This window comes from Lygodium microphyllum, chromosome 6 (assembly GCF_053477565.2).
Source record: "Lygodium microphyllum isolate KBCC chromosome 6, Lygodium_microphyllum_v1.1.10, whole genome shotgun sequence".
Taxonomy (NCBI): domain Eukaryota; kingdom Viridiplantae; phylum Streptophyta; class Polypodiopsida; order Schizaeales; family Lygodiaceae; genus Lygodium; species Lygodium microphyllum.
Window position 1 is genome coordinate 55443966 of NC_141140.1, and position 27230 is coordinate 55471195.

General features: G+C 40.6%; 1 protein-coding gene and 1 pseudogene across 3 annotated transcripts in view; one reads left to right on the forward strand and one right to left on the reverse strand.

Moving 5' to 3' along the window:
- The first annotated feature begins 4760 nt into the window (after positions 1-4760).
- Positions 4761-27230, forward strand: part of LOC148034585 (AIG2-like (avirulence induced gene) family protein) — a 121867-nt gene continuing 99397 nt past the window's right edge. Inside the window, exon 1 of one of the 3 annotated variants that reach the window (XM_087679534.1) lies at positions 4761-5223. In XM_087679534.1, the coding sequence (XP_087535660.1) occupies positions 5108-5223 (116 nt within the window). In that variant the 5' untranslated portion in view covers positions 4761-5107. The remainder of the gene's footprint in view (positions 5224-27230) is intronic. The other 2 variants (XM_087679535.1, XM_087679533.1) reach the window with 2 other exon arrangements.
- Positions 10707-12350, reverse strand: LOC148034586 (uncharacterized; annotated as a pseudogene).

The window sequence follows — 27230 nt, forward strand, 5'->3', positions numbered from 1 at the left end:
TTTTAAAGGCCTAGTTTGATGTGGCTCTTGTGTAAGACATGTTGTGATTTGGAATGCTTGTACTATGGACACGCCAAGTGATACAATGACACAATGGAAGGGGAAGTTAAGGCAAGTGCCCTCTGTGAACATTTTGAGGCAAGCTAACAGAACTTATAATCCGAGAACAACCAACACTCTCACTGGAGGCATTCCTAAGAGGCTAATGTCGATGTGAAAGAGTGATGATTCATCAAACACTAGCAAAGTGTCAATCCATGTGTTGGGCAATGTTGTAGGGCATAGAAAAGTGATGCATAGCCTTTGTTCTCACAATTCATCAAACACTAGTAAATTTTCAATCCATGTGTTGGGGGGTGTTGCATGACAAAGCAAAGTGATGGGCTGAGGTGGAAGAGTTAAGATCATGAATATACCATGCTTCAAGGATTGAGGAGAATATAAGGATAGGGAGAGTTGACAAATGTTTTGGTTTTGTCCCTCAAGTGTGGTTCACTCAACTAGGATTGCTCAGAAGATTCAGAGCTCTTTTGTGGAGCACCACTATTAGTATGGAAGGTAACCAAGGAGACATGTTTAATTGTAGAGGAGACATCTAAATTGGTTTCCTTAGGATTTATTTTGGAGGGAATGGAGTACAAGGTACTAAATGTGCAAATGACTCTTAGTAATGTGTACCCAATGAGTGGAGAAGACACTCATATTGTTAGGTAGAGAGAGAAATTAAGCAAGATAAATAATGAGCACATTGACCATGCTTGTCTATTGCAGGGAAAAGTTGTCTATGAGACTGTATTCATCCTCGATGAGTCCCATATATTTTGGGTTTCAATAGTGGAATCAAAGAAGACACAGATTGCCTTTATTGTGAACCTATGTGAGTTTCCAAGGTTCTCATATGTGGATTTTTCTCTACGAGAATTAAAAAAGGAGTCCATGTGCCTTGTGGTCATCTATATTTTGTGTTCATTAAGGTTCTTGGATTGGAATCCTTCATTCATAAATTTATGCATTAAGAAACTTTGACAAAGTTGGAGATCACCCACGCACTAGTGGGGCATCATAATGCTCCTTCAGTGGGTAGTGTTTAGGCAATGGTTTATATTTGAAAGTGAAACTTGGATTTTGCGGCAATCATGTGATGTATTTCACATTTTGGTCTAGTTGTGTTTGTTAATGGATTTTGAGGGGAAAGCATACATTGTACTTTTGTGTGTCCTCCTATTTTTGACCTAAACATGTATTGGTTATTATTGGCTAACATGTTTGGTTTTGTAAGGTAAAGGATGCATTCCTCTTAATGAAAGTACATAGAAGAGTAAATCTGCTATTGGCATATACAAAAGAGTAAACGTGCTATTCTAAAAAAAGCATAGTGTAAAAATAATCAATTCATATGCATGATCAATCCATTTATGCCTAGTTTCTTATGTTACATGCTCTAGGTTTGCTCAATTTATAGTAATCCTCTCTTAACCTAGGTTCATTACCTTCTTTGACAATATCCTTTTATATATTGCATGATCTTTTGATTAATATTTTAGATGATCCATTACCTCTTGATGATAACCCTAGTGATCTTAATGAATTGCCATAGCTTTTGGATAATACTTTTGTAGATGTTAGGTTGAATGGTTCACTTAATGCTCTGATAGATGGAATCATATGAGATGATGTTGTCAAATATATATGAGAGGTATGTGAGTGACAAGGGTCCCTTTTCAACGTCTCAATAATGTAATTGCTTGATGGTTTGTCTTATGCTTTCAGTCTCATTTTCTTTAAATGACTTCCTTTAGTAGATCAAGAATGTTGTTTATCGCACTACTATTTATTAAAAGTATAGCACATTTTATATGTACTTTTGTTTCAAATATAAGAAAAAAATCACAAAATTTTAAACTTCTAAATGAGTAAATTGTCTAAATAATTATCTTAAAGCATGACATAAAATTTATTGCAACAAATTGCAATAAAATGAGAGACACATGATTTCATTTCACAACATGGTTGCTTTGAAGAAGCATACTACCCAAAGGATATACAGGTTGCATTCATTTGTGAAGACTACATCTTCTTTGGCATCATTTGCGATGTGGTAGCCATGCCTTGCACTCGTTTAGCAAACTTCATTGAAATAGTCAACTTCTTTAACTCCAATTCCACTATCTCCTTATGTTGATAGCCTTGAGCATCCATTAGGGAATCATGCCACTCCTTCTTAGAAGTTTTTGTGAGCTTCATGGCATTGGTCAAGTCCTTAGTTTCCTAATTCAAGCCCACATCATATTCATGGATGCATGCCCAAGCCTTTCTCTCATGTGAGCTTCCTTGTGTCTTCTAAAAGCCATGAGTTACTTCAAATGACTCCTCGAGTTTTTGATTAATGGGTTGAGCTAGTGGATCTTGTAGGAAGTCCTACATTGAAAAAAGTTCCTCAATGAAGTTTATATGCAACAAATAAAAAGAAAAGAAGTTTAGATTTTTTGTGGCTCGTGTACCATAGCGGCTATTGGGTTAATGATCTTATCTTGGCCAAAAAAATCCTCTATAAGGTCATAAATGTCACTATTAAAGTTATTGTGGCTAAAATTATCCTCTTTAGTTCTTTCCTCTATAGTCATCGTCTAGTAGCTATCCTTTCAAGAGGGAATGGTGCATTCCCAATCTGTAATCTTCGTAGCATAATGACATATGTTTAAACTTTTTGTACAGCTACTTCCAATAAACTCTAAGACCACTTTCAACACACAATGTAACAATATCAACCCATTACTCCTCCATTGTCTTTATCTTTTGGGACAAAACTATTGGATATGCATTTTTCATCATAATGTTTTTTGCAATGCAACAATGTGATTGTGCTGCATAGGTCTCAATGGAAGCACTTGGCACAACAACCTTCTTTCCTTGATTCTTTACACGACTCTTATTATCCTTGCCAGCTTTCTTGAGTGTCCTATGACCACGATCTCTTGCAAGCGCTGTTGATGGAGTTTGGGCATCTCCCTCCCCACCTTTAGAAGAGAGGGAAGATTGACATGGAGTTGGTTCATTAGATGGGGCTGTTTGTGATTAAGTTCGAGATGCAAAGCCATTTACTTCTAATGGAGACACCAATATGGAAATAATTGATGGTGGAGTTTGTGAAGTGTTGATGCTTTCATCTTATCCTAGAAAACATGATCTCATTAAACTAATAAGCTAGGGGGAGACCCATCAATGGGTTGAGAACATCGCATCTAGCTATCAAAGACAACCTCATCCTCTTGAGAGTCAATGTTCAAATCCACCTCATTGCTAGGAGCAAGTGTGATAGGTGGTTTGATAGTAGTATTGATCCTAAAAGGAAGTAGACTAGACAATGCAAAGGGAAATCCGATACTCAATATAATTGGTGATTTTGTCACTTTTCTTATGTATGAGGTCTCAAATCAATATCAAAACCTCATGGTATGAGCATGATGAAACTTACAACACGCAATATCAATTTTATTAATGGCAATGCTAAGATGATGCATAGTGAATCCAATCATGATGAATGCATGTAGACAATCAACAATACTCCTTGCCATTCCACGTTATGTTTGAGCTCAAGAGATGAAAACAAAGCAAAACACATTGCAATTCAAGAGATGGAAGGGTCAGCAATTGTTCGATCCCTATCAATCTCACAACCATGTTGCTATAATTGCAATCTTCCTCGCAATAAAAGACAACATAGATGATAAATTGCATGTTCATAATTTGCATTTTAAGGCTCACAATCCCTTGGTTGTAGGGCCCCTCCTCAAAGAATCGAGGAAGTAAATTAGTATTTAAAAAAATTATTACAATGCCCATGGTATACATTCAAGCTTTAATAGACCAATATAATAACACCAAATACCTTTTTTAGATTCAACCATAATACACACACATGAAAAGAATAGTTAAGATCAATAGTGGCCTCGTAATTTTTATAAAACCTCGAGTTTTACTATTTACAAGGGTGTCACATTTTATTGAATCTTGTGATCACATAATAATGTTTAAAGAAACCGATCAATGCAAGAACAATAGTACAATTTCAATAACATCACAAAAATGAACATGCTTAAAACATGTGTATTGGAGATCCATACACATATGTAGATACATATAAATGTCCTTCTTATGAAGATCAACGAAGCAAGCACTTGAAAAAGTAACGTGAGAATATTTTGTATCATGTAAATGGTCCTATGATGTAACAAATAACATTCATCTAGAAAACAATCCAATACAATACCAAAAAGTATGTGACTAGGTAAAGTATATGTTGTACCTTACAAAACTACAGATACATAAAGAATCAAGAAAGAAAACACAACCATGATAATTTTAAGAAATTTAATATGTTTATAATCATGTAAGAACAGAAACCACATGTTTGTCCATGTGTATGCGTATCAACATTATAATAAAGATTTTTTATGTAAAACATAAAGTTATAAACTCAATTGAAATGAAGTTTGTAGTTACTTGCATGAAGTATGTCTCGATTGAGTGGTAGATGAAAAGCACATCTCATTGTACCATTTGAACCAAAAATATATATCTAAGGTGAATGGATTAAAAGTTTTGATGTTTGAGTAGTAAATGGTAAACACATTTGAATGTACCACTTAAACTAGGAATATAAATTTCAATTGAATATATTAATCTTTTTGTTGTTTAAGTAGTACACTAAACTAATTGTACCATTCAAACCATGAATATAATTTTCAGTTGGATGCATTAATCTTTTTGATATGCAACCATGGGAGAAAGGTGGCCATGTACAGGATCTCAAGAGATGATTTAGATGGCACAATGAATCCTTGTAGCCAGTGAATGAAAAACAAACATCAATTTTAAATATGTACATTTAAGTGAATGAGAGGCACATGGCAAGATTGTAGGAGGACACTTCAGCGGAGATATGATAGCCAGTAAGGTGCTACAATCCCAACCGTGGTGGCCTCGCGACCCCGTGGGGGACCTTACCCCAAAGAGCCTAGAGCCTCTTTGGGTCTTTGGTATGAATATGCGATCATGAGCCGCCTGCATGTCCTCCAAGGAACTTGGAAAAGAGTAGACTGCGGCCATGGCGTCTGCTCATCACAACAATGTCTTCGTGTATGGCACCCTCCTTGCCGATGAAGTCTTGTCCGCCCTTCTTCATCGGGTGCCGTCTTCCACACCAGCTTGTCTGCCAGGCTTGTAAGTCTCCCTCTTCTTGCACATGCGATATGTATACGAGCGAGAGAGAGAGAGAGAGAGAGAGGGAGAGAGAGATCTTTTCGATTGGTTCCGCATACAGACCTAAGCCGTGCACGGATGATGGACCTGACCATGCATGTTCAGGAGCTGTTTTAGCTGTTCTTTCAAATATGATCCAATATGATGCTTCCTCATAGTAGTCATCATATCTGGTGCTATCACAATGGATTCTCTATGGCCAGACCTCAATTGCTGTAAATCCATCTTTCTTTGTGTGCTTGTACAAGCCTATTGCCAGACGCAAGGATCCTGCAGCGGCCATTGTTTTGACCAATGCCCCGCTTCTACGTAAAATTCGCGCCCCTATATAATACTTATGCTTTTGTCTGTCGTGCCGTTTGCCTCCTCCTAAATTCCTCTCAAGACTTAAAGTGCTCACAAGGAGTAGTTAGTCACACACACTTTTCGTGTTTCCACACCAAATGTGTGTTTACATTCATACATCCATACTAGATCCATTACTGAATGAGTAAAACTAGTGGCCATACAATGGTGTCATGGCGCTTGGTTAACTATACATGAGATATTTGTTCTGCTTCATGCCTAAAAAGTTGCGTACTTCCTTGCCACTCATAGATGGAGGCAATTGTCATCTTGCACATGTTAAGGCTTCTTTCTCATTTGGTTTATGAAGCTATGATCTAGAGGTGTCATGTTGCACTTGTTAAGGCTTCTTTCTCATTTGGTTTATGAAGCTATAATCTAGAAGGGACACATTCAACAAGTGAGGATTCTTTTTGTTCATGATCTCGAGCCGCACAAATGTGGTGACACTTCGGTATTTTTGTCTAAACTGTTAGAATTTGCCACTGCATGAAGTTGCATTGTCCATCTCTAGTGCTTCTTACATCTTCTTTTCATCGGCATGTAGATCATCATATTAGTTGAGAGCATTTAAGTCCAGTTTTCACGCTACATTAGTAGTTGTTATCACCTTTTTTGTAATGCAATCTCCAAGAAACATCTCTAATCCAAGAAGTACAGAGAAATCTTGGTGTATATACCTGAATGCAAGAAAGAAGTGGGGTTCAAGAAGACATGATCATGTGCACTCGATCCTTGAAAAATAGTTATCGTGAAATAAACTATTTAAAGTAGATCCTTGTGCTATTGCTGTCCATACTCTATTTCACTTTGTCCATACTCTATTTCACTTTCATCCTTCATCCTTTAGCTCTCAACCTTCAGCCTTTGCTGTCCACACACCAAAGTAGCTGTATTTTCCTCTGTTTGCAACTGGTTTACTTTATTTCTAGCAAGCTCATTGGCTTCTCACCCTGATGGTGATGATGATAATAATGCCTTCTTTTTCTCTACTAGTAATAGTGGTAGTATTGCTGGTAGGTAGTAGCTTGGAGGAGGTAAAACAGAGAGAAGACTAGAAAAAGAGGGAAAAATAGGAAGAAGAGAGAGAAGGTAAAGGAAGCCATGAAAGCTATGCAGGAAGGTTGAAAGATATAAGAGACTTTGATTATTACTGAATGGTGAAAAAAAAACAAGCCTTTTTCCATCTTTTATACCATGATAGTGTAACAGGTATTTTCACATATTTTTTCCGAAATAATAATGTCTTATCACTTCTTTAACTTCTTTACAATCCATCTCCACCCAAAGATTTTTGCTATCCAAACCAAAGAAGGGACTTATTACAAGTGGATCCAAACAATGAACTTGAGAGAGTTCTATTGAATAAAAAAAGAATATATTACATATGATCTAGTTATGGTAACAGACCTAAAATTTGGGAAAGTCTATTGAGTGCGGCTGCTTGGTTTGCTATGACTCCTTTGAGTAGTAGATGGTGTGGTAGTGTTGTTGTAGTGGTAGCGTCTAGTGAGCTAGTAGCTAAAAAAATCTATTAGAGCTCATTGGTGCATTTGCTCTGTCTCTATCTTTATCCTACTCCTCAAAAGCTTCTCTTTGTATATTCAAAGCCCAATAAGAATAGTTCTAAGCATCTTTGATCCTCATATTTCATCACCTTGTGGAGAAGGCCCAAACCCTTCCATGGCCCTGTGAAGAAATGCTCTAAACGCAAAAACACAAAACCGATTGTATGATAAAGCATTGATTGATAAACACAAAACACATTCAGGATAACTCAGAGACGATAAACACAATGAATAATAAAGCGAATGAATAATAAATATAGAGTGCTCATGTAGCAAACACACCATGTAGTGAATATTAAACCTCGAACTCTCGTATCTTTGGGATCGAGGCAGAGAGGTTATGAGCTATAGAGTGTATCGTACTCCGAACGAATCTTGAATCGCAGTAAAGGGAGCCTTTGTGTGTCGAATACTAGCAAACATAGCCAAGCAAGGTTAAATTAGATGCAGATGACAATGCAAGAGAGAGAGACTGAAAATGTAGGTACCTGAGGAGATAAATTGGGTGACAGCTATTAGGTGCAAATGCATCTTGTGGAGGAGAGAGAAGATCAGGGCAATAGTCCTAGACTGCTGGTGACAGCTTTAGATGTCGACGCTAGCATCAAACACAAAACTCAAACAGTAGACGACAACTGCAGATATAAAAATGAGATTAAGGGAAAGTGGTGGGCTGTTTGCGTATTTATAGAAAGTTTGGGGTACCCGAATTAGGGTTTTGCATGTGGGACATAGTAACTCTCTAGGATTGCGTTTCTTTTTAAAATAAGAAGTTTTCTTCGTTAATTAAGTGTGTTTTGGAGTTGTCTAAGTGAGGCTAATGCATTTTTAGCTCAACACCCTCTCTTAGGTCCAAAATTCAGCCATGAGAAAGAAGCCCTTTAGATTTTTCTATTATCCCAAGGCGTCCCACCTAGCTAGGGCATTGGGCAAGGGTGCATGCCAGCTGCCTAGTGACCTACCAAGACTACAAAGGCGATGGTTATCTTACCAAGGGAGCCCAAGTGATCACCCTAGAGAGGCTAGGGTATCAAACCAGTACGTGTCGGTTGCCCAAGGTGCCTACCATGCCCTGCAAAACGGATTGAATCAACAATGGACTTTGTGCTTAGAAAAAAAATAATTTCTTTTTTGAGAACCTTTGGTATAATTTGTTCAAGAGATTTAGCATTAAGGGATGATTTGAAATTAGTGTTTATCCCATTGAGTCACTGTGTCTCGAAGTACGGGAAAAGAAGAATGGATAGTCCAACTACCTTCATTAAATAAACAAAATAAGTCCACAGAGTATTGGGGTAAGTGACTAGGGATACCTAAGTGTGTGTTTGTATGCCAATTATATGGAGAATATGTGGAGAGAAAGGTAAGATGGGTAAGCAAGCAAGACAAGCAAAGGCAGCATGCAAGCATATGGAAAAATTGCCTTTGGAGAGTGCCATGTGCAATGCCATGAGTATGGTGGATCTGGAGTTGACCACTCCAAGGGTGACTGAAAAGGGATAAATGCGCACAGATGCATGTTTACGTGTACAGAATGTTGATGCATAGGGTAATGCAAAGGATGATGCAAGTATTCATACTCATGCAGAATGTGATGCAACGATGCCATTTGGATAGTGTCCTTGCAGGGGCACTATTTACTTGCCCAAGTGCTCTTTTACAATCATGTCATCCTGACAGTGTGGATAAAGTTACAAATGTCCATAATATACAATACATAATAAATAAATGTCTGAAAGTTAAAAAGTGTAAACATCATCACAAGCACTATTAAGAGGAGAAAACCACCCCCTCTCAAATTGGAAGGAGAAGTAGGAGGGAAGCACCCTCTCCTTGTCAATTTGAAGAAGTAGAGGAGGGTACTCAAGCCAATATGTAGTGGAAGATATTGTAGAACCAGCTTGTTGATTGTCTTGGTCAAAATATCTGTAAAGTTGTCACTGGATGACACAAACTCTAGGTGAATGGTGCCTAGCTAAATCTGCTTTATGGTGAGGTGGTAATGAACCGCCACATGCCGTGTCCGAGGGGTGATGATAAGATTGCTTGCAAGGGCAATGACACTGTGGTTATTGCAGTAGTAGACAACGGTAGGCGACTTGCAAGAAAATTGTAGTGTGGCCAGTAAGTTTCTCAAATAGATGGTCTCCATAGTACCATTGAAGAGAGCTCGATACATAGAAACATGAAACGGGGAACGGGAACGGGGAACGGGGACGGGGATGGGGACGGGAACGCCAAACCTAGGGAACGGGGACGTGGGAACGGGAACGGCATTTAAAAAATCAAAATTCATGAAAAAAAATTAATATTTCACTCATAATCCATGTGGACTCTAGAGTGTTAAAACTTAAAACCAAGGTATATAATCCACAAGGACAAATTATTTTAAGTTTTAACTTTAAGATATCATGCATTATTCTAAAACTACTCATTAGAAATTGAATTGCAACTTACAAGGCTCAAGAGGTAAGCTATTCAATTATAAATAATAAAATCCATAATACATATGCCAAAAATCATAAATGATAAAACAATGAACAATGAACTAAACTTAAAAGTCTAAGCTAAAAGAACATGCCTATGGCACCATTGCCAAAAAACTTAAAAGATTACAAATATGAAATTAAAGTTTAATCTTTGAAAGAACATGCTCATTATCCCAAAAAAGACTACAAATATAAAGTCTAATCTCTAGACTGAAGCAAAATGCGGCATGCCAAAATATCCCAAAGGGCAACTGCAAGACTCAAGTACAAATATAATATCGGCATGGCACAATTGTCAACAACCCAAGTGTCACAGTGTCATCAATGATCATAATATCATATATAATGTAAATGTGTTATGTATCATGAGACTCGTGATAAGTAAGCTAAATCAAAGATCATGATCATGATCCCTGAGGCTGCTCTAGCCACTCCTGAAGTGCCAGCCTCATCATCATGTGTACCATGAATTGCTGCATCTCCCTTAACATCAGCATGTGTCTCCTCTTCTTGCTGCATCTCCCACTCTGTGAATGGATCAGGCGTTGTTGTTATACTGTTACATAACATCCTCAAATTAGCACTAACGAATACTAGATCGTTTGCCCTCTCCACACCAAGACGGTTCCTCTTCTTTGAAGCAATGTGAGCGTAGGTACTCCACAATTGCTCCAAACAAGAGGAGCTAACTGACTGACTCAAAATACGGATGGCTAGTTGCTACAACTCAGGACCATCCGAACCATAGTCCTCCCACCACAAAGCTGCCCCAATCTTATAGCGATCCTCCTGTGCATCCCCACAACCAAAAGAACCCTGAAAGGTCCTATAACATGAAAGCTGATCTCTGATCTTTCGTCTAGTGCCATGATTAGGCACTAGACGAGACAATATAAGTCTTCATGCATCCATAACCTCACTGTTATTCTCCTGACCCTTGCCTTGGAACTCAGGATCCACAACAAATGCAACTGCATGCATGGGTGAGCTATAGGAGTTACACCTCGTCACAAGTAAATGGTGTATTTCCTCATACGCCTCATCATTTGGTGCAGGAGTTGGGTGAGCTATAGGAGTTCCACCTCGTCACAACTAAATGGTGTATTTTCTCATACGCCTCATCATTTGGTGCTAACTCCTGCAACTTTTCATTCAGCCTATCCATAGCCTCATATACCTTGCCAATGCAAGGTTGCATAGCATCCATAACCCTCAATAAATGTACAATGGGTGATACCATAGCATCTATCCGCTTTACATCATCCCAAAAAGTGGAGTTATTTGCTTTCTCTAAGCATAAGATACTTGTAGGAGTATCTGCCAATGTTGATGAGGTAAACTCATCACTAAGAAATAACTGCCTCAAGGCACCACTGCATTCTTTTAACTTGCCTAGCATCAAGAAGTTAAAGGCAAATGTGGTATCAGAGTATTTTAAAAGTGTCTTCTTCGACCGCAAAGAGAAGTGATGGTGAAGAAACTGGTGATTCAAAACAAAGCTAACCATTTGAGCTCCTTGCTCTATGACAGGTGCAATCCATGACAGGTTACCAATATCCTTTAGTAGGTTGTTCAAGCAATGAGCCATACAAGATAAAACTGTGATATGCGGATAATATCCGTGAATAATAGCACCTGCTGCCCTATTTGTAGGCTCTCCATCTGCAACAAATCCCATGGGCCAATAAGCTCAACACCTGTAACCCACTGTGCTGCAAGTACATCTGCTGACTTTCCTGTCCCCGATGCATCATGTGAAGATATAAAATACATTTCCCCACGAGAATAAGCAACCATATCATGAATGGATCGCTTGCGTGTATCACTTCAACCATCAACAATCAAGGAAACTCCATTTTTAGTCCACATGCTCTTTCTAGTCACTGCTGCTTGCTCAACAAGCCGCTTTAACTTGTCGAGCAAAGTGGTGCGTAAGGTCTCTGATGATGGAGGTACATACGAAGGGCCATACTCACCAATCTTCTTGCACATCAATTTAAAATACTCTGACCTGGCTGCATGAAATTGAATGTGGTCATGATAAAAAAAGTGTGCCACTGATGTATCCACCTCTTCCTTCTTCTTGGGATCCCAACTAGCATCAAGTGTGCTTTGTCTACGTGCAACATGTGGCGTTGTTGATGCCATGGCCGATGCAATGCCTACAGTAGGTGTGGAGGTAGCACTTCTTGATACTGACCCTGCTCTAGATACATCTGATGGGAATGGTGTCACAAAAGTTGTAGGGTCAACTGCAACACGTCGTGGTCTAGATGCAAGATAAGCTTGTTGACCTGCTACACGGTCACGAAGCTCCCTTTGCTTCTCCAAGGTCACATTTGGACAAAACTGCACCTCTGAATTTGGCTCATGTAGGAGATGAGCTCGGACCTGATTATGCATAAATATTAAAATGGAACAAGTGGCAATTGGTAGTCCATATTCTAATATTTAAGTAACTTTGAAAAATTAAAATCAATAAAAATTTGAAATACAAATGCTCGGCTCAATGGATTACCTTGTTTGCTCCACTAGTTCGCTTGTATGGGCAAAGCTTGCAAGTCCATGGTCGAGATCCTCCACCACTCAAAGGGCGGTCAGCATTTACTTCTTCCCATCATGACCAATCATCAGACCTTCTTCCTCGACCACTAACCCGACGAGCGGGGCAGGAAGATGAAACCATTTATGATTTAAGGCTGAAAATTGAAGGTCTTAGGTTCAAGAGTCGAGAGAAGGAAAAATTGAAGGCTGAAAATTGATTATTGAAGGCTCGAGAGAAGGGAGAAGGCTCAAGAGTCAAGACTCACTCAAGAGTCGAGAGAGAAGGGAAAGGGAGAGAAGGGAGGAGAAGAAGAAGGTTCATGGAAGAAGGAAGAAGAGAAGGGAGAAGTGAAGAGAAGGTAGAAGGAAGAAGAGAAAGAAGAAGAAGGAAGAGAAGGAAGAGGTTGGAGGTGGGAGGAGAAAGAAGAGAAAGAAGAAGAAGGAAGAGAGGGAAGAGAAGAAAGAAGAAGAAGGACGAGAAAGAAGATGGCTGGGCCTTGGGGCCTGGGGGCAGGATGCAGGCGGGAGCAGGATGTAGGCGGGAGCAGGAAGGAGGCCAGGACTGGGTGCAAGCAGAAGCAGGCGGGAGCAGGACGCAGGAGAACTGGGCGCAGGCGGAAACAGAATGCGGGCGGCCGGTCGTAGGTAATTTTTGCCACGTGGCGTTCCTTGTCCCGTTTCAGACAGGGAATGCAGTAGGGAATGCGTTCCCTGCTGCGCTCCCTGTCTGAAACGGAACAGGGAACGTTCCATCATTTGGAAACGCGGTCCGCGACGGATACATGCCGGGGACGGCAATTCCACGTGCCCGGGGGCCGTTCCGGCCATTTCCTGTCACTATGGCCCGATACTTTGCCTTAGCTATGGAAGCTGCCACCATCTTTTACTTATGGCTAGCCCAAGAAATGGGTGCGATACCTAAGGTGTAGAGGTAGCCTCTATGGGAACGCCGGGTGTCAGGATCGCCTGTCCACCAGTTAGAATTAGTATACCCTTGTAAACATAAGCCATCACCATAAGTTAGTCCATAATTATAGGTACACCTTAAATATCTTAATATACGAAGACAAGCAATCCAATGAGACATTCTAGGTGTACTAAAATATTGACTAAGCAAACTAACTGAGAGTGCAAGATTTGATCAACCATAGTAATTTCCCTGCAATAGAACGATAGGTATGAGCATCAAAAGATTGACCCAAGGTATCCTTGTGCAGATGGACAGTGGGATCTAGAGGTGTGGCCGTTGGCCGTGTTTGATCACTGTAATACTGGTCCACCAGTTGTAGGGCGTACTGCTGTGACAGAAAGATACTTCCCTTGGATCTAACAATCTTCATCCCCAAGAAATAAGACAATAGACCTAAGTTGGTCATCTCAAAAGTAGAGCAAAGTTGCGTCTTAATTGTTGCGAGAGTCGCAGAAGTTGAGCCAATGAGTAATATATCATCAACATATAGCAAGATATGGCTGACCCCCATGCTAGTGGTGTGCACATATAGATTTGGATCATAGGGGGTAGAATGGTAGCCATGAGTCTGTAAGAACTTGTTCATCTTGTGGTATCAAGACCTTGGTGCTTGCTTCAGCCCATAAAGAGCTTTTCGCAAGTGGAATATCTTGTCAATTTGGATAGCGGAAGAAAAGCCAGGAGGCTGCTCCACATAGACTTCTTCCTCCAAATAACCATTGAGAAAGGCACATTTGATGCCTATTTGATAGATTGGCCAATTGTGGTGAGTAGAGAGCAAAATCAACAGATGAAATAATGTCAACTGAGCAGTAGATGCGAAGGTTTCCTCATAGTCAATGCCATGCTTTTGCTTGAAACCTTGCACTACAAGACAAGCCTTTTATTTCTCTAAAGTATCATGAGCCTTTAGCTTGGTTCTAAAAATCCACTTTGTTTTGATGACCGGCTTGTGGACGAGAACGATCCACCAATGTCCACATTAAATGTCACTTTAATGTCACATTCAATATTTGTGACCTTAATGTCACATTAAATATCACTTTAATGTTACATTAATGTCACACTCCCTTGGACCCTCTATGGCATGAGGCCACAAAAAAGGAACCGGATAGTATTGATCGCAATGGGACTTGGTTAAGGGGAGCCTAGTACTAAAAAGAGTCCAAGAATAGTAGGACTCACCAAGGTTTGACGGCTGGCAATTGGATCACGATGGTCTGGCCAGCAATATACTAGGCAAGGTTGGGAGGTGAAAGGAATCACTCGTGCTCACTCATTCTGACTGTTTCTTCTGGCTTCATAGTCTTCTTCTTTTGAGTCATCGGACATTTCATTCTGACTGTTTCTTCTGGCTTCATAGTCTTCTTCTTCTAAGTCATCGGACATTGGTATCAGAGCTGACAGGTTTAGTCGTGTGGATTTGTGGAGTCCTTCAACGAAAAGGCAGTCGACGGGTTTCAGTCATTTTGCTATTCATTTTAATCGACGGGTCAGTTGACGGATTTTCAGTCGTTCTGCTATCCATTCCAGTCGACGGGTTTTGTCTCGTCAACCCGTTAAGGACCCGTGAAGCTGCTGATTAAAAACGCTTGGTGACACGTCACGTAAAACTTGACGTGACGATTATCTACGAAATTTTATGGCGGGGAAGCTACCTTTTACACGGAATGCCGTAGGTTGGATCATGCGCCGCCGAATCTTGGTCCACACCCGTCCGTGAACGCACCAACGGATCACACATTCTTTTCTCTTTTCGCAGGCTGAAGCTGAAGCTATTTTTTGATGTGTGTCTGATCAGTCAACTGCGCGTTTGGAATTTTTCCTATCAGCCTCGACTGCACTTGCATCAGAAGTACAAGCTCAGCAGAGAGCAAGTTCAGGAAAGGGGCATTGATGGCCTGCGTGATTATTAAAGAAGGGGGCTGAATACTAGTCATTTCTACAAAGAAGCTCCATTTCTTGCGTGACCGACTTTGTTCGGGCGATAAAATTTATTCCTTACTCTTCGGGTTTATTTACAAACCAGCAACAACTGCGTGCCATTAAAATCAGGGAAGTACTTTACTTTGTATGCAAATTTCTTATCTTTGCTTTCCAATTCTAGTGTATTAATGGCAGAAAAAGGGAAAGAGAGAGTAATGGAAGGTTCTAGTTCTGGGGACCACCCTATGGTAGATCCCCATGAACCAGAAATGCAAGAAGAACAGTGGGAAGAATTTTTTGCTACACGAGAGCAATTTGATGATCTTACTGCTCGTGTGCAAGCTCAGGGGGTTCAAATGGAATTTTTAACCCAAACACTCACTAAAATAAAATCTCAATTAACTTTATATTTAGAAAGAGATAAAAATAAGATAGAAATCTCGGATGTCCCATCTTCGTCGAAAGATTTAGATGTGACTATGCGAGATCCTAAGGAACCCCACCATAAATTGAGGGATAATCCAGTTCTAAAGGATATGAAACCCCCTCACTAGTCTCACTGATACGGAGCCCAAGTCCAAGGAATTGGAAACCTCAAAATTTGTGGGCAAATTGAAAAGGAAAATGCCATTCTTTAAGGGTAAAAAACAACCTTTTGAAAAGAAACCATATGTGATGCCAAAGTCCTGATGACTTTGATAAGGCCAAAAAAGAAAAGTTGTGTTTCAATTGCCTATCCCCTAACCATGCTGCTTGGAATTGCCCTCAAAAGAAAAAGGGGGAAGACAAAGGAAAGGATAAGGACAAGGGCAAGGGAAAAGAAAAACAAATCCATGTAGTGCAGACCTTAGAATTAAAGGGGCATGAAAAGTACAAATCTTTAGAGGTCTTGCACATGGATGTACAACATAAGTGTTGCATGTCAACTTCTATGTGGCAGTCTACCTTTGGGCCACATGATTTACTTAGAGTACATGGATTGATAGCTGGAAAGAGGGTTAGAGTCATGATTGATGACTCTGCAATACATAATTTTATAAATTATGCACTTGTCAAAAAATTGAAACTTCCCCAACAAAAGAGTGGGCATCAATATGTTGTTTGTATGATGCAAGGCCAAGACAATAAAATATGGGATACAATGGTATCCAATTTGGAAATTGAGATTCAAGGATATAAAGATAAACTTGATTTCCAAATTATGAACATGGAAAGAGCTGATATTGCTCTAGGGAGGGAGTGGCTATGGGGATTGGAACCATCCTTAAAACGTAGTTATCACCATAATACACTGGAATTTGAAAGGGATGGTAAGACTTTTGTCATTCAAGGTGAACATGAAGTATCTGATAATCCTTTGCTGTGTTCTACTGAAGTTCAGAAGCTGATAAAGAAGGAAGTTTGTGAGGTATATATGTTATGGTCTCTTCCTATACAGAACACTTTTACTTTCTGTAATATAAAGCAACAATTTTCTTATGTTTGTGAGTTGAATGTTAATAATGAATTAAGTAGTTTGTTAGATGATTTTAAAGATGTGTTTCCTTCTGATTTACCAAGTGGCCTTCCACCAGATAGGGTTGATATAAATCACCCAATTGACATAAATAGGGATACACACCCTATTTCTAAACCACCGTATAGGTTAAGTGAAACACAACATCAAGAAGTTGAAAGACAAATTAAGGATTACCTTGATAAAGGGTTTATACAACCCAGTAATTCACCTTGGGCTTCACCAATTTTATTGATAAAGAAAAAAGATGGTTCTATGCGACTTTGTGTTGACTATAGAGCACTTAATAAAATAACGGTGAAGAATAAATTTCCTATGCCCAGAATGGAAGATCTTTTTGATCAATTGCAAGGGGCAAAATTCTTCACAAAAATAGATTTAAGATCAGGTTATCACCAAGTAAGAATTAAGGCACAAGATGTTCCCAAGACAGCATTTCGTACTAGATACACGCATTATGATTTTTTGGTGATGCCTTTTGGCCTCACTAATGCACCAGCTACCTTTATGAAGCTGATGAATAGTGTTTTATGGCCCTATCTAGGACATTTTGTAGTAGTCTTGTTGGATGATATCTTGATCTTTAGTAAATCAAAAGAAGAACATTTGGAACACTTACAATTAGTATTCCAACTGTTAAGAACACATTCCCTTTATGCGAAGAAAACTAAATGTGAATTCTTTGCACAAGAGGTCAAATATCTTGGACATATAATCTCGAAAGAGGGAATCAACATGGATCCAGAAAAAGTAAGGGCAATTATTGAATGGCCACCTCCAAGGAACCTGGAAGAGCTGGAGATCTTCCTAGGTTTATTTGGATTTTATCGTAGATTCATTCGAGATTATGCCAAAATAGCTGTTCCAATGACTGACCAACTTAAAGGGAAAGGAAAAAGTTTTAATTGGGGAATATACCAAAATGAAAGTTTTCAAAAACTTAAGGTAGCTATTGCTATAGCTCCAGTACTATTAATAGTGGATCCCAATAAACCATTTGTGGTTGAAGCTGATGCCAGTGATAAGGCGATAGGCGCGGTCTTATTACAAGAAGGTCGACTGGTTGCTTTTGAAAGCAAGAAATTAGATCCTGCAAAACAGAATTATTCTGTTTATGAGAGGGAGCTGTATGCAATAGTACATGCAATGAAGAAATGGAGGCACTATCTGTACGGTGCCAAACTTTTGATTTTATCGGATCATGAAAGCATTAAGTGGCTTAGTGATCAACCGGATTTACACGGGCGTCAAGCCAGATGGGCCGAACTCCTTCAAGAGTTCGACTATGAGATAAGATATAGAAAAGGAAAGTATAATATAGTAGCTGATGCACTCAGCAGAATGCCTATCATTAATGAATTGAGTTTTACTCAGTTCACTTCCAACTTGCTTGAATCTTTAAAAGGAAAATGCCAGGTTGATCCGGCATATTCCAACATATGGAAAGCAATAAAAAATGGGGATCCAACTGAAAGTGCTTCTACTGAGGAAGGAATATCTGAGGATATTCAACAAGGAAATGGAGCATCAGGGGTTGCTCAAACTGGATTCAAGTGGAAGAATTTTACCATTGATAATGGTTATTTACTCTACAAGGGTAGGGTATGTGTCCCGAAAGATATAGAAATAAGGCGCCAGATACTCTTTGAGTGTCATGATACCCCTAGCACGGGACATCCAGGAGTTAATAAGACTTATAGTCTTATTAAAAGGCAGTTCTATTGGCCTGGAATGAATAAGGACGTCCTTGACTATGTGGTCAAATGTAATAAATGCCAGGTTAATAAAGCTGAAAGATTGAAAATGGGGGGACTTCTCCATCCACTAGAGATTCCTTCGGGAAAATGGAAGAGTATCTCCATGGACTTTATTGTTGCTTTACCCAGAACACAAAGGGGGCACGACTCTGTGTGGGTGATTGTGGATAGGTTAACCAAAATGGCTAGGTTCATTCCAACTTCAACTGATGTTAAAACACCAGAATTGGCTAGATTGTTCGTAGAGAACATATACCGATTGTATGGCCTTCCGGCAAATATAGTTTCTGATTGGGACAGAAAATTTGATAGCCAATTTTGGCGTGCGGTATTTAGGAAATTGGATACTAAACTTAGCATGAGTACGGCGGATCATCCGCTAACAGATGGGCAAACTGAAAGGGTTAACCAAATCCTTGAAGATACGCTTAGGGCATATGTAAGTAAAAGGCAAACTAATTGGGAAGAGTATTTACCGATAGCAGAGTTTGCATATAACAGTGCCAAGCACTCTTCCACTGGATATAGTCCATTTATGTTAATGTATGGGTTTCAGCCCAAAGCTCCTTTTGCAGTAGGGCTGCATAAGGAAAAGGTTCAGGCAGCTAAAGACTTTTTGGAGGATATGAATAGTATGTTAAAATTTGCTCAAGAAAATATTAAAAAGGCTCAAAATCGAGCTAGAGCATATGCAGATCCTCACCGAAGAGACATCTCCTTTGAAGAAGGAGAATTGGTCTATCTTAAGGTGCCTGAACAAACTAAAACTATGAAAAAGGGACAATGTCCAAAGCTTTCACCAAGGTATTGTGGTCCTTTCATAATACTTAAAAAGGTGGGAGAATTGGCTTACAAGCTCCAACTACCTGCTGGTAGTAAAATACATCCAGTTTTTCATGTAAGTAAATTAAGGAAGAAGCTGGGTGATTTGGATAATCTAATCTTAAATGATGCCATTGAGGAGCTATTCAATGACCAATCTAATCCACATGAACCAGAAAGAATATTAAATGTTCGTAATAGACGAACGAGGAATACTATTTATCAAGAATGTTTGGTTAAGTGGAAAGATTGTTCAGAAGAAAGCTCAACATGGGAGCGAGTAAATACTTTAAAGAAAAGGTTTCCCGATTTACAGTTAGACCTTCCAAATATCGTTTTCGAGGACGAAACCAATTCTTAAGGGGAAGGAAATGTGACATTAATGTAACATTAAAGTGATATTCAATGTGACATTAAGGTCGCAAATATTGAATGTGACATTAAAGTGACATTGAATGTGACATTAAGGTAAATCATGGGGAACACGCGTGAGGATGACCGTTCGGGCTCTTAGGCGCCCGAACGGGGTTAAGGGGAGCCTAGTACTAAAAAGAGTCCAAGAATAGTAGGACTCACCAAGGTTTGACGGCTGGCAATTGGATCACGATGGTCTGGCCAGCAATATACTAGGCAATGTTGGGAGGTGAAAGGAATCACTCGTGCTCACTCATGCTGACTGTTTCTTCTGGCTTCATAGTCTTCTTCTTCTGAGTCATCGGACATTTCATTCTGACTGTTTCTTCTGGCTTCATAGTCTTCTTCTTTTGATCATCGGACAGAGAGCCTCCTGCCAACTATCCGATTCAGAATGTGCAATGTAATCAGCTTTAAACAATGATACATATGAAGCTTGAGGGGCAAGCCGAGTAGACATTCTAGGGCTCTTAGGAGTGAAATCTAGTGGAAGGATCCCCAAATCCCGCATAGTTTGTTGGTACTAGCGAGGTAACGGGTATCATAGAGGAGATGTGAGAGCTGAAGTATTTGTAGGAAGGTCAAGGGCACATAGTAGACCCGGCTCAATAGGCACGATCGCAAATGATGCGAGTGAAGGTGAGGACGAAGTGTCCATTGCAGAGGACTGCACTATGTCCCTCTCATCAAAGATGACATCCCTTCTAACAATCACCTTGTTCGTTGAGGGTTGAACAAACGATATGCTTTCGCTTCGAAAGAATAGCCCACAAAGATCAAGGGATCTGCTTGAGGGGTGAGCTTTCCGATCTTGTCATTAGGAGTGTGCGTATAAGCACGACTACTGAAAACTTTGAAGTAAGAAATAATAGAGCAAAGCCAAAAAATGCCTCGTACAGAGTCTTTTTAGGGACCTCCATAGTCGGACAACAACTGAGGATGTTTAGTGACATGCTAACAACCTCAATCCAAATGCGCTCAGGGAACTCTGCTGCAAATAGCATAGAGCATGCCATATTTAGGACTGTTTGGTTCCTACACTCTACGACTCCATTTTGTGTAAGGGAGTTAGTAGAGGTGAGTTGGTGTGCAATGCCCTGCTCTACTCAGAAAACTCGTGGGAGGTAAACTTGCCACCAGGATCACTCCTTATAGTACCCACACTACAACCAGTCTGGTTGTGAACTAGCAACATCCAAGCACTAAAATAAGTGAAGCATCGGACTTGTGCTTGAGGAAGTACACCCACATGTATCTAGTGAAATCATCCACTATCAAAAAGAAATCAGTGCGCTGTTCAAGGCAGCAGTGGATGCGGGACTACAAAGATCGACATGAATGAACCTAAGGGGTTCCGCAGCATGAGTGATAGATTGTTGACAAAAGGGTATATGATGTTGCTTACCTAGTTGATATGCTTTACAAACCTCTTGAGAAGTTTTAGGCTTGGATGGCCCTCAACCATCCCTTGAAAATGTAGCCAAGATGGCCTAAGTGAAAATGCCAAAGGCGCTTAGAGTTTGTGGGCTCTTGTGTGGTAGCTAAAGCATGGAAGCGATGGAGCTCCGAATCATTGGCACTCAGCTTGGTAAGAAAGTGTATCATGTGGTGAAGGCCATTAGGCTGTGTCTTACTGCGAGCAATTACTAAACTAGATTGAGAGTCTAGGACCTTGACTGTGTTTGCAGTGAAGAAAACTGCTCGCTCCAACTGGCAAAGCTGTTGAATGGGCAACAAGTTCACTCCAAGCTGGGGGACATTATAGACATCATCTATAGTGAAGCGAGATTTGGACCCAGGTCAATGGGAAAAATGACACGATCCTAGGCTTGAATCTTGACTTCCGAGAAGTTGTTTCTTGCACAAACACTCTAGGTTGTAGGAGCTCAAGAAATGAAAATGTTTGCTCTAGGAGTCATGTGATAGGTAGCTCCACTATCCACAAGCCAAATAGGTGTTGAAGTGCTTGGCTGTGACGATTGGGCCTCTGCAGGCATCTCATCAAGAGTTAATTGCAGATGTGAACAAGACTCGCATCCGATGTTTGTAAGGAGACGATGTGGGCCTTTGCAGAACAATTAGATAAACCCTCTGGAGTTTAGTTCATTGGCTGTGATGACTGACCGGTGGCAATATGGGTTTGGCCTTGCCACTACCTCTGTTGAGGGTTGCCACCACCTTGCTTTCCTTGTTGGGGGTTACCCAATTGGGGTGCGAGGGTCTGATTATTGGATTTTGGTTGTGTGCCTCTTGCCTTAGATTGGCACTCGTCGTCATAATGGCCAGCCTTTTGACAATGTTGATAATACCTATTCTTCTTAGGTACATTCTACCATCTAGGTTTGAGAGAAGATTGAGTGGTTCCTTGGGATTCACTAGTCTAGTTTTGATTGTGATTTTGATTTGAGTTTTGTTTGCCCTTAGCGTATGGCCCCCTCTGAGAAGATGCAACTAGAGCCCTCTCTATCGAGAACGTGTTATGAAATTGATCGAATTATCATGCGTAACTCAACAGCTGACACTCAAACTCATAAAATGTGGGCATCTGAGGTTGTAAAATCACCTGTTGCACAAAATGGAAATATTTTCTTGGCAACTTTTTAAGGAATAGGGTATAACTTGATTGTCAAAGAACTTAGGAGCCCCCATGGTTGAGAACTCGGCGAGGAGACACCGATACTTAGCCAACTTGACTTTCAAGTCATCCTTGTTTGTTATTTTGAAGTTTTGGAGCTCATGATCCAAATTGATGCGAAGGGTCCTATCTTGATTCACATAGCGGTCAGTCAAGTGTGCCCAACGCTTAGATGCTAAGTCGAAATGCTGAAGTTGAGAGTGAAACTCAGGCAATAAGTCCTGTATAAGCTCGACAATAGCTAAGGCGATACGAGCCTTCCATGAGTGGACGACCTTGTTTGGAACAAGAGCGAGATCAGGTTGGGGTTTCAACCCATGCACTAAATCCCATAGGTTCTGAGAGTCTTAAGACATGCCTCATCAACTTTGACCAAGTTGTGTAGTTTGACCCGTTGAAAGGAGTTTTGTCATTAAAAGTAACCATGAGGTGTCTATGAAGATGTATAGATGGGATAAGATGGAGGATATGATGGTGGTGGTGGTGGATAAGGAGGAGGGGGTAAAGATGGATAGGTAGAAATAGGTTGTTGATATCTAGTGAGTGTTGATTGTTGCAGAGGTATTGAAATGGACATAGGTCTGTATGATACCGTAGGTGTAGGTGGAGACACTAGGACAAGATAGCCTTGTCTAAATGTCGACTGAGGCACAACATAATGATCAGATGGTCCACTAGGTAATGCCATAGAGGCAAACTACGATACCAAGCGATTCACACTCGAGTATGTTTGGGATGCACTCCTAGAGGGATAACTCGAAAGTGTGTGTGTGGGAGGTCAAGCCTTTGTCATAGAGACACCACTTGAAAGCGGATATGTAGAGGTCCTAAAGGGTGTGCCTAAATGTGCAGAACCCCTTGGTGTGGTGTGTGGTAGATAATGTGGTGCACTTAATGGAAGGGGAAGGGAAGGTGCAACGGAAGATGAGGGAGGGATGGGTGGGAGCCCAAATGGATTTGTGATGGATGTTGTTGTGGGAAATATGGTTGGTTCCTTTTATCCATTGAATGCATTAGATGAAGATGCACCTCCTCCATATTGACCATGAGAATAAAATCATTTGAAGGGAAAGGAAGGGACGGAATACTTACAAGTTCTTCTTTTAGCTTCTTACCTAGTTTTGAATTCATAAAGAAGTACTTGTCTTCCTTATTACTCACAAACCAAAGTTTGTTTTGAGGAGTCCCTTCTTGATGAGCATCTCTCGATCCAACAAAAAATGTAGAATTAGTTGGCATAGGATCTGAAATAATAAGGTTTGTACTTGGCATTGGAGAAAAGAAGTATTGTGGAAGTGATGTGTAATTTGAGCCAGGTTTCACTTGCTGATGGCCAATTCGTAGCGGAGATTTTGAAGGTCCTGCAAGATCATTAGTTCTATGCACCAAATCTAAAGGAGAAAACTTAGGCTTTTCTTCAACCTCTTGTTGAGCCCTATGCATAAGGATGAGATCATACTTAGCGGCAGAAATTTGATATGGTTTGTGGACTCCATGGTAGTCCGATGGTTCTCTGCCCATGTTAGATTGGGCAATAGCAAGTTGAGAGGTCCACTCTTGATTGTCTTTGTCCATGTTCGGCTGTGGAGATTGGAGAGGTGTTGTGAATGTGTTTGAAGTCATCAGCTTCTTTAGTTGTTCTTGCTTTTGTGAATGAGCTTTCCAATCAAAGGTCAAGGTTTCTCAGAGAGTACTTAGCTCTGAAACCATGTGAAGAAATGCTCTAAACACAAAAACTCAACACATATTGTATGACATAGCATAGACTAATAAACACAAAACATAGTTAGGGTTAGGGTTAGGATGACTAAGAGATAGTAAACACCATGAATAATAAAGTGAATGAATAATAAATATATAGTGCTCATGCAACAAACAAACTATGCAGTGAATATTGAACCTCCAACTCTTGTATCTCTTGAATCAAGGTAGAGGTTATGAGTTGTAGAGAGTGTCGTATTCCAAATAGATCCTGAATCATAGCAAAGGCAACCTTTGTGTGCGGAACACCAGTAAACCCAGCCAAGGAAGGCTGGATTTAATGCAGACGGCAGTGCAGGAGAGAGAAAGACTAAAAACGTAGGTACCTGAGGAGAGAGAAAAATTGGGTGAAAACAGTTGTTAGGTGAAAACGCAGCTTGTGGAGGAGAGAAGATTAGGCATTAGCTCGAGATTGGTGGTGACAACACTAGATGTTAATGTCAGCATCAAATGCAATACTCAGACAGTAGGCGATAGCTCCAGGGTACTAGGTGACATTGTAGACAAGTGGCGAAGGCTGGAATCAGGTGCTAGATGGTAGCAGATGGCTAGGGGAAGCTCTGACTACAATGTCCTTTTCAAACGGGGTATGGGCAGCAAAGATATGGCTCTTGAAGCCTACAAAAACGAGATTAAGGGAGAGTGGTGGGCTGCATGCCCATTTATGGAAAGTTTGGGGCACCCAAATTAGGGTTTTGCATGTGGAACAAAGTAACTCTCTAGAATTGTGTTTCTTTTTAAAATAAGTAGTTTTGTTCATTAGTTAAGCATGTTTTAGGTTGTTTAAGTTAGGCTAATGCATTTTTAGCTTAACAAACCCCTCTTTGTTTGCATTGGTGACTCATCCAATGCTCTCTCTATTGGATAAGCTAGTGATTGATGAAAATATTGGCTTACAAAAGATTCATTTATATTTCTCACGGTTGGTAAGTCTAGAGATTCTTTGGTCTTGTCTTGAGCTTCAACATCAATGCATTGTGTTCTTATCAATATATTCTCATCAGTGGGTTGGTAGGATGGGATTGTTTCTCAAAGAAAAATCACTAGACACTTGAGTTATTCCATCCGAGTGGATGTGGCCAGTTGAGCATTGCTAGATTGGATGTGGTCATGCATTCATGACTAGTTTATGTATTGGAAATCTCAAGGTTGGTCTCTATAGGTATGATTGAAAGTTGCACCAATAGTGATGATAAGTATGATCTCCTAGTTCTTGCCTTTACTTTCTTGGACAAAGAAGTCATTGCAAGAATTGGTGCATACAATTTGTTTTATACCATGGAAAAAGGAGGAAAATTGTTTGGGTTAGATATGGGTCTCTTGGCAATATGTTAACCATGCTGAATTGTTTGGGCAGTATTGCCTTGGTGGATGTTAAGATTCATATGATAGCTTTGCAGATGGTCCCATTACAGTCCTTATGTGAGCAACATCATCCTTAGATAGACATTGGTACGGTGTTTCTTGAGGAATTGACATCTCACATGGTCGCACTAGAATCCATGCCTCTTGGTGGCATGTTGTGAATTCAACTCAAATAGCCAAGATGCTACAGTCTCTTCTTGCACACTAGATTGCCTCTTGGTAGTGTCAGAGTGAAGCAATGCGGAAGCGAATGACCAAGACAGAGTGAACAGAGAGAGAAGAGAGAGAGAGAAAGAGACAGTGAAACACAGAAAATCTGTAGTGAAGAATGCTGTATAAGGATGCAGAATTATACACGGGTGCAGAGAGAATATCTGCGTATGTCTCCACCTTGAAGATCTTGGTCTCCGTCAGCCCGGAGAGCGATCTCTGCAATCTGCAGCCTGAAATCTATGAGAGACAACTGACTGAGGCTGCTGAATACAAAGTCTATTTATAGGCTGAAAATAATGGCAGAAAATAATCAGGTTGACTGCAATTAATGCAGTCGTCTACTGCTGCAGTCCAACTGCTGCCACACGGCAGCTGGCCGACTGCCTGCCATGTGGCGCCTGCTTGCGTGGCCCTGCCACACAGTCTCACATGTGGTAGAAGACACGGCCGGATACTTTGCCTCAGCTGAAGATAGGGCTACGGTGGGCTGCTTCTTGCTACTCCAAGAGATAGCAGATAGCACCAGTACCCAAGGTAAAACAATAACCTATAGTAGATTGCCTTTGGTCCATATCGCCAGCCCAATTTGAATTCCAACCTGCAAGAACAAGATTGGAAGCACCTGTACCTGCTGGATAGGAAATCCCTAGGTCGGAAGTCCCCCTCAGAAACTGTAATATCCTCTGAGTAGCCTGCTAATGCAACTGCTTAGGTGCACTCATGAACCCAGCCAAGAGACCTACAACAAAACATAGATCAACCCATGGGTTGAGGAGTCAAATCAACGATCCAAGGAGCTGGCGGAAGTAGGTCGCATCTGCCAAAGGAGAATCTGAGTTTGAAGTGGCCTTCTAGTTTGGATCCATAAGAGTAGAAATGGTCCGACAATCCTCCATCTCAAAAGTCACCAAGAGCTCTTATATATATCTCTGTTGAGAGATGAAAATCCCCCTCTGAGTTTGATAAATCTTGATGTAAAGCTGCCTTCGTGTCTTCGACCTTTTGGGCATGGTCACCTGTAACAATCAAGTCATTAACATACAAAACAAACAATACACGACCATCCTCGGAAGTGTGCACATAAAGCTGCAGATCAGCCCTAGAGCACCGGTATCCCAACTTTGCTTGGAGAAACGAATCAATCTTCTCGTTCCAAGCACGCAGAACCTGCTTCAAGCCATACAAGGCCTTCTTCAACTTGTAAACCTACCCATCTGAGGAACCAAAGCCAGGAGGTTGCTCTACATAGATCTCCTCCTTCAAATCATCGTTCAAGAAGGTCGGCGGCCGACTTCACATCCAACTGAAAGACGGGCTATCTCCTATGACCAGCTAAGGCAAGAACAACACAGATAGCTGCCATACGAGCAGTAGGGGCAAAAGTATCATGGAAATCAACACTTGGGAGCTGAGCAAAACCTTTAGCAACAAGGCGAGCCTTGTGCTTGTCCAAAGAGTCATCACTATGGTACTTGGTCTTGAAGACCCATTTGACACCAATCACTTGCTTATGAGAGGGACGAGGCACAAGGAACCAAGTGCCATTCCACTCAATAGCCTCGAACTTGGTTTCCATCGCTTTCCGCCAATGATCAGATTGTAAAGCCTCCTTCACTGAGGTAGGCTCTCTATCCTGTATAACA